General features: G+C 38.7%; 1 protein-coding gene across 1 annotated transcript in view; it reads left to right on the forward strand.

Moving 5' to 3' along the window:
* TLK1 (tousled like kinase 1) overlaps positions 1-8,476 on the forward strand; it is a 134,647-nt gene extending 126,171 nt beyond the window's left edge. The window contains exons 18-21 of the mRNA XM_019554128.1: positions 943-1,078; positions 1,932-2,043; positions 2,341-2,448; positions 6,705-8,476. Coding sequence (XP_019409673.1) covers positions 943-1,078; positions 1,932-2,043; positions 2,341-2,448; positions 6,705-6,881 — 533 coding nt within the window. The 3' untranslated portion in view covers positions 6,882-8,476. The remainder of the gene's footprint in view (positions 1-942; positions 1,079-1,931; positions 2,044-2,340; positions 2,449-6,704) is intronic.
* The last annotated feature ends 405 nt before the right edge of the window (positions 8,477-8,881 follow it).

An 8,881-nucleotide genomic window follows, 5' to 3' on the forward strand; every position in this document is an offset into this window, starting at 1 on the left:
CCCCCCCCCCCAGGTGCCCAAGACATCATGCACGAGTCTCTGTGTAATTTTACTATTACCTACAACTATCCTTCCTCTTGCTGCAACCTCTTCTATGCTATTTTCTGATGCCTTCTTCCATTTGTGATAATAACCAGCTTCCTTCAACTCTCCTTAAATCGTGGTCTATTCATGTAGTCTTCCAACAATGATTAATCACAGAGTAAATAGAAATGAGCAAATGTTAACCAGACAATCTAAAGATCTGTACCATTTTCTGTTCTGGGTCTGCGTTTGACAAACAAGTGTATCTAAGTGTATCTGATTTTTCTACTCCTTTTATGCATCTTGCATTGATTAAACTCCTTAAGACACTTTAGTAAAAATTTGTTAATATGGATTTGTTTCAGGTCTGGTGGAACAATCTAATACACGTGCAGTTCAAGATTATCATACAACAATTCTGAACATAATTGTTAACGCAATATAAGATTCTTTTCCCAAAAAATTAAAGAACATAAAACAGCTTGCACAATAAAAGTATAATAGTGAAAGAACAAACATAAGTGATAAATACACTGTACAGTTTAAAACCCTGGGGTAAAATCCTTGGTTTTACGAATTTTTTCACAGTCCTGGTGGCATATAGGAGGCCTTAAAGCCAGCATACCATAGATGGAAAAGATCATCATGACCTGAGTGTGGCTGTGTTCTAGTGTTTCCAAGATAAACAGTTGGTCCTGACTGGGGGAATCTAGGTGCGTTCCAGGTGGAAACAATCTCAGAGACTGCTCTAAATTTTGCTAAGGGTCAGAATGACTCCAGATTTGAGGGTGGAAGGGGCAAAGTGGAGGGTTGTAAAGTTGCCTTTACCCACTCATTATACCAAACTACTGAAATTGTACTTATTTAGTTTTCTTCTAATGCTAGATTTCCATATTTATAATGTTTCTTTCTTACTAGGTAATATTCTTCTGGTAGATGGAACAGCATGTGGAGAAATAAAAATCACTGATTTTGGGCTGTCTAAAATAATGGATGATGATAGCTATGGTGTGGATGGAATGGACTTGACTTCACAAGGGGCAGGAACTTACTGGTAATTTTAAGTTTGGAGAAAGTTGTTGAAACTGTTTATCCTCATCAGATGCCAGGGATGCTCATATAAAAATAGTTGAGATATCTAGGGCTAAAAGCATTTGAAAATAAAATGGATGCAAGGGAAAACATTTTAATGCAGCGCTTACCATGTGAATCTCAGTATTGCAGAATGTCACAGAATGGTAATAGGAATTAAATTTAATGAGATACAGTACTGAACTAGGTGGGTCTTTGATTCCTTTTAGTACTGCAATTCCTATATTTCTGTTTTCATCCCTACCATACAAGTTGGTTCATACTTCTCTGTCTCCCAGGAAGCTATCGGCCCACATATGCCTCATTCACTTGATTCCAAGACAAGGTGTGTGCTCCCTCCCCCCCGCACTATTTAATATGCCGGGGGGCGGGGTGCAGGGAGCCTCTCATCTTGGAATTGGGTACAAACCAGGGTGGGGAAGGCAGCTGCTGCAGTAGTTCCAGCCCCAACCCCAGGTTAGAGCCAGAATCGCAGCTGCTGCTTATTTCTCTCCCTGCCTCTACCCCCCTCCCCCACCACCCTCTACCCCCCCACCCAACCGCTCCACTGCAGCCCCTGCGCTCCCAGGAATTCCAGTGGTTGAGGTAATGGAGTCTCTTATACATAATGTTAATTTTACATTCTGAAATCAGAAATCTCTTCCTAGCCATATTCTCTGACCCTGAAGACAACTACAACATCAGTCTTGGTTGTGGGGGGTGGGGAAATAAACAGATGTCAGTATCATAGAACCGAGTTCTATGACTTGAGTTGAATGCATGTTTTCTGGCCTACCTACTTGCAGTGACTGGAGTTTGGGTTTTATTTTCTTCAGGTATTTGCCTCCAGAGTGTTTTGTAGTTGGCAAAGAGCCACCAAAGATTTCTAATAAGGTTGATGTATGGTCTGTTGGAGTCATCTTTTTCCAGTGTCTTTATGGCAGAAAGGTAAGGAAAAACCTTTCTGAATTTTAGTACAAGTTTGTCTGTTTGCTTTTCCCTTATGGACCATAAGATTGTAGTAATAAAAAGCTTAATCTCTATGGAAAATGCCTTGTGCTTCTTTAGTTTGTGCGCATTAGTCCTGCAGGAGGTGAAGAAACAAATAATTGTGCCTGACATAAAATAGCATTTTACTGAAGGATTAGTAGATATTTTTGTCAGCACTCAGACAATTTAATATAGCGTGAAATTGAGATACTTGGACAGCTTTCATGAAGAAATTTATCTGAATTTATTTTTCAGCCATTTGGTCATAATCAATCACAACAAGATATCCTACAGGAAAACACAATATTAAAAGCCACAGAAGTCCAGTTCCCAGTTAAACCTGTTGTAAGCAATGAAGCCAAGGTAATATTTTGTAGGATCTCTAATTAGCATGAAGTAAATATTGAATGTATTGTTTTTAGAGTATTTACTTCTTTGGAAGCAGGGGGTAAAATTCTCACTAATATAGGGGTATCTCATATGTAAGGATCTCCATAAATCACACAGGAAGTGCTCCCACAACAGCTCCTTTAATGTTTTTCATTCCAGCGCATCTCCCTCCCCCATCCCCTGATTGGTAGAGGAGTCCTGCCAGCTGGGCAGTTTGGTGCTGATCACTGGCGAGGTTTTTGCTTCCCCAATAGTCAGTAGCAAACAGCCTGGCTGGCAGGGCCCCTCCTTCCATTGGGGATGGAGCAGGAAGGGGCAAACAGCAAAATGAAAAACATGGAAGGAGCTGCTGTGGGGGGGCACTTCTGGTATGACTTAAGGAGATCCCTGCTTACTCATGTGGAAAAATATGATTGACAAGTTTCTTTGGTAATTCGCTTTCATTTAATTTTTTCTTTTGAGTCTTACTCAAAGTCAGGTCGTAAAAAAACTATGCATTGGCAAAACTGACTTGATCTCTTTGTAGCTACGCTCTTCAAGGATTCCAGACTACTTCAAACAAGCACTTAAAAATGCCTCAAATGCTATCTACTTTTCTTTTTCCCTGGAATTACCCTGCTTGTGTTGGTCTTGTTGCTTCATTGGGACATCTAATGAAGAACTTTCATTAAAAATATAACCTGCTTCTGAAAATAGTGAATGCTTAAATTGTCTAGTCTTATCAATAGGGACCTCAAAACACAATTTTTGTGGAATTTGCAGAAATTGTAGAAACTGGCATTGCCTGTGAAATCCACAACAATAAAAAAAAACTTACTGAAAATAAAATGCTGGTTCCCCAAAGGGAGACAACAGTCCTCGTGGCTTCTATGACCCAGCTGTGCAGCCTGCTAGGGAGAGGGGGGTGGGGAAGGGGAGTTCTCAGCATGAAGGGAGTCCAAGATGGCTGCTGCCTCTGCCCCTTGCCACTGATTGGCTGAGAGGGCTGCCTATCATACAGCCCCAGCCCTTTCCACCAGTTGACAATGAGGGGCAGGGCTGTGGTGGACAGCCCTTGCAACCAATCAGCAGTGAAGGGCGGGGCCACCAGGGACCCTTGGCCAATTGAGGAGGAGGTGGGCTTCTGTCACGATAAAAATGGTGTCTGGCTCTGCAGTCTGCCGGTGAAATTGGCCAGCTGCCTCCAAGTTGAGTAGAGCCCTACTTAGTCTGAAGAAGCAGCTTGGTTTCTGAAATAAATGCACCTGAAAAATGTTCCTGGTACTAGCGGTCCCTTTAAAATTCACAGCACACCTGGCATGCTAACTCAGGGTTGGTTTTTAAAAGTTAATTTCTCAAGAGGAGTGTAGCTTGATGATGGCTCAAGGCACAAGAATATCAAAATATTTAAGCTGGCATAAGGTATGCGGGATAGAGATTTCTACATTTAGAACTTTTCTACATTTGGGATTTGGACTTGCAGACAGTTTCTTGTACAAATACTAGAAGCCAGCTTAACTTTCAGATTTACAGACCAGACCAAACCAGCTAGAAAAAAAAAAATAGAAAAAACACTTTTATGATCCAAAATTTTGATGTGAAAAGTATGGAGGAACAATAAATATGGAACCTAGAATAACATTTTAGTAGTTTTTAGTGTGCAAATTCCACTTTAAAATAATTTTCTGTCACTTTTATTTAAAAAAAAACCAAACATACACTTATGGCAATGCAGAAACATTAAGATAAAGAGTCTAAAAACAAACCCCTTTCCCAAGGAACTTGTAAACTATTCAACAATTAATGTATCTTTAAAAAAGTCAAGAAAAATGCTCAAGAGCTGCTTAATACTAAAATATTAACAAATAAATGGGATTTTCCCTTTATTTTCCAGTAGAAAGTAACTCACTCTTTTTATAAAGATCTGCATTTTATTGCATGTGTAATAGCTATAGTAAATTCTGATACGATGTGAAGGTCTAGTTTCTCTGTAACTTAACATGAAATATTTTTCTTTAATCTTCATTTTTTATTTTGGAAAAAAAGGCAAAAGACTGAATTGCTTTACCAGAAAAAGGAGGTTCCTTCTGCCCCATCAATCTTACCATAGTTTATTTCTTAATTAAATACTAATTATTATGTTCCTGGTGTGCTAATTAATTCTGTGGCATTAGTAGGTGGGATTTCTCATCAGTAATTGCCAAAGCTTTGGCCCCCACAAGGCTGAGGAAATTTGTGTTTTTGCTTGCTGTGCAAGTAGCTAGTGCTGGGCATTTGGCTGGAAAACTAACAGTAGGAACTGGCATTGAAGAAGGATTGATACTAAATCTAGAGACCCAGATGTAGACCAGCTAGTGTCGCCGTATTTAAAATTCTGAAGGTAAAGAAAAATGCTCAGAGCTGATAGCAGACGATATAAAATGAACAGAGCCTGTGATTTTGTTGAAAAGGCACTTGCACAGACTACCTGGTTTTGTTGAGGCTTTTTTTTGCAGGGGGGTAGGGGGGTAACACATTATCATTAGACATTTCTTCTGCACATGAACATGACATCCAGTATTATCTAAATTTAAAAATTTACTATCTTCTGTCATGATTAGACAAAAATATTTGTTTTAAAGTTTATTCAATTAGAGCGATTGACTAGAATACAGTAATACACTTGGGTTCTCCTCCCGTCTCTGATTTACAACAGACAGATTTTTCTTCAGGCTCTGCAGACCAAAGTTAGACATCTTTAAATTCTAAAAATGTTACCTACCTTCTGCTCGCTTCTTATTTACCATCTGATTCTCTGAAAAGGATATACTGGATTTGGGGCTCGATAGTTTTTGTCAGTGTAAGATGATGATAGTCATGTCATCATTGCAGAGCCCTCTGGAGGTTCTATCTTGGTCCTGCTTCTGATTTTCAGGGACACTGTTATAGCAATCTTTATCGTCAGAATATCATTAGATCTTTGGAAAAAAACTAAACTTTTCAAGCAGCACTGAATGGAAGAATAAGCTTCTGATTATACTCAACTCAATAGCTTACATACCAGGTACATTTTTGCTCCATCTTTTCAATCCTTTTTCATTTGTTTCTGCTATTTATTCAACATTTTTAGGTGGCATTTGCAATGTCTTTTTTGTGATTTAAGGATGCTGATTTGTATTTATGTAAATGTGGAGTCCACGTTGTTTCTGTCTATTCATTATATTTTTGAAGAAAGATTAATGTTTTAAAGTAACCTTAGATTTGCTGTTACAGGTTGACTCATCAATCAACTACATACTTATTAATATTGAAGAATCACTAGTGTAGGCCAAGAATAAAGCTGAACAGTAGAATTGTAAAGTACTGTAGATGTTTGGAAAAGGAAGTCATAGGATTGACCTTGAGAGAGTACAGATTTCTGGGGGCCTGCTAGTTGATTGCTAATTACTTTGTCTCACTGAGGCCAGACTCTTATTACATTCATCATGCTCTCTCATGCCAAAATAATGTGTATTGCGAGTGTCCACATATTCACTGTCATATTAGAAAAAAGGCCAATCCATCACAAAAATGGCAGATCTGTGACGCAAGTTACTTTTTCAAACAGCAACTTCTGTTGTGGGAAACTTCTGCAACAAACGTTAACATTTGTACAGGTTTCTCTGTATCCCACAGTATTCTGCGCGTGCTCCTCCCTCCCCTCCCCCCCCCCGGGAGGATGGAAGAGGAGTGGCTGACTCCCTGTAGCTCATGCAACTAAGAAGCTGTCAGGGAGTCCTGCAGGAACCAGCTTGCAGGTTAGCTCCATCAGCCATCACCACTGGTCAGCAGATAAGGCTTGAGTGGCTGTAGGGCAGGGGCAGGCAATTATTTTGGGCAGCGGACCACTTACTGAGTTTTGGCAAGCCATCAAAGGTCACATGACAGGCAGCCCAGGGCAGATAAATGTTAATTTTCTAAATTTTTTAGGGGGCCCACGGGCTGGATAGAATGGCCTGGTGGGCCGCATCCAGGCCACATTTTGCCCACCCCTGCTGTAGGGCCTGATCAGGTGAGAGAGACTATCCTTCATGTCATAGACAGCTTGCAGGCAGTCCCATTAGTTGTTGCTGCCTTGTAAAAATAACGTGTATTTAGGGCCTGAGCTGCTAATTAGAACAATTTTGAGATCGTGTTAACTCACCTGGAGGAAGAATTGACTAGCAGACAGAATTCATTGTTTGTTTGGTTTGTTTGTAAGAGTACAGTCACTTTTTATCTGTCTTTCCTAGGCCTTTATCAGACGCTGTTTAGCATACCGCAAAGAGGATCGATTTGATGTCCACCAGCTGGCTAATGACCCTTATCTCCTCCCTCACATGAGAAGATCAAATTCTTCAGGAAATTTGCATATGACTGGGCTAGCCGCATCCCCTACACCACCTACTTCAAGCGTTATTTCATACTGAAATTTCTCCAAATGAGGGCTGGCATGATATCTCTGTGTAGTTTCCAGATGCAGACTTTAGCTTGAAAGCATTTGAGTGTTTTTACATGGGGCAAGTTTGATAACTGTGTTATTAGACTGAGGTCCTTCATAGTGTCATTTATATGATGAGAATGGATCATGGACTGTGAAAAAATGTACCCTTCAGAGTGTTACCTTTAAACATTGAAGGATGACACTGCCTGTTGCATACAAACAGGTGTTTTGTGTTTAAGAGTGAAGAAAAGGTTTTTAGTTTTTTCTGGGGAACATTGTAAATAATCTTTTTAATACTTAAAGTACATTTGGTTGATACTGGAGAGTTCTAACATGAAGGGTAGTTTTTCATTATTTAACTAAAGAAGAAAAGTAATTTACAAATTTGAACATGCAGATAAAGTTCAGTGCCTGGACATAAAAACCCAAAACAACACCTGCTTTCTAAGGGGTTCATCTTTTGAAACCAAAGTAAGAAGTGAGTTAGATCTGTATTAGGCTGTTCAGACAAAGGTATAATATTGTGCTTGGCAATGCAGGCTTGTACCTCAAGAAAAAAAAGAAAAACGTTGTTCTTGTTTTAATGAAGGTAGATTTGAAAGCTCAGATATGATTCCTGCTATATTATCTCTCAGATACCTAGCTGATTTTCAAATCAGCTCAATTCTTTAAATTCCTGATGCCTGCAGCATTGTCAAAACTTGTGACAAGTTTCCAGGCCTTGCGATAAAAGCAAATGACAGTATGAAACCAAATGCAGATAGGTCATGTATAATGTTCTATGCAGGATAATGATAAATTCCCTTCTAGCTCTATTGTAAATTGTTGTACAGATGTCATATTTTCAGTTATTAAATTTCAGCAACTTACTCCTGTACAAATGTTTAAAGTATGGCTTTTTCTAATTGGATATTGTATTTTTTTTAAGTCTCCTTGAAGGCGCTTTTAATTGCTGCTAAATGATGTTGCTTTTACTTTTGCAAAAGAATCAAATGACCTCCTTAAGGTGCAAGTCAACTGTACGTTAGAGAGATTAAAAGTAGATAATTCATAAACAATCAAGGCATGTAAAACAGATCTGTGTTGGACATATACAGTACAGTTCCTTAAGTCAGTTTCTTGTGCTCTCAACCTGTAGAGCACATTGATACTAGCTGTAGAAGTTGTTCATGGTTATTCTCTATTTCTGGAAGTTCCTATCAACAAGGGAATGTTTCTTGTGGCTTGTACAGATATTTTAAAATGTGAAACATTTTCTTAACTGCCTTGTCTGGTAGAAACTTATTTTTCAGAATGCTTTATCTCTCTCTCCGCACCCCCCATTCATTATTCTTTTTACTGTCAAATTCATGTTGCTGAATACCTATCTGTAATTTTGTTCATGTTGCAGAAAAAGGAGGCTGTATTACCACAGGTTTTCATTTAATATTGTACAGTCAAACTGTGGCTCTTGTTCCTGATGTTGCAAGCCATTTTTGTTTTTCATTGTACATAAAGATACATTAACTGTCTCTCAGATGCTGCTGAAATTGTAGAGAATGTAGCCAAAACAGTAATAAACAATGACAGTTGTAATTTAAAGTATATATAGTTATTGCATCTGGACAATGTGGGAATAAGTCAGTAGAATTAAAATGTGAATGCCAGAAGTGTTCCAAAATGTTTCATATAACAAACTATGAGAGTGAAACAAGTCACTGTTCACTTCTGCAAAGGCATCACCTTGGTGAGATGGACTGGCAGAAGATAATCTTAATTGAAAAACTTAAAGTGTTTATTTGCCATAAAGCAAAAAAACTCTTTAAGACCAAATAGTGATTCTACCTCAGGTATGCAAAAAAAACCCCCAAGGAATTCAGTCTTTACAGAATTCCTTTGTAGCATTCATAGAGCAAAGACAAACCTGTGTTGCTTTCTAAATCCCATGATGCACATTACATTTATTGTGCAGCTAACTGGTTAATTGCACAATAAATTTAGAGATGC

Source organism: Crocodylus porosus, unplaced genomic scaffold, assembly GCF_001723895.1.
Source record: "Crocodylus porosus isolate Cpor-Errol unplaced genomic scaffold, CroPor_comp1, whole genome shotgun sequence".
Taxonomy (NCBI): domain Eukaryota; kingdom Metazoa; phylum Chordata; order Crocodylia; family Crocodylidae; genus Crocodylus; species Crocodylus porosus.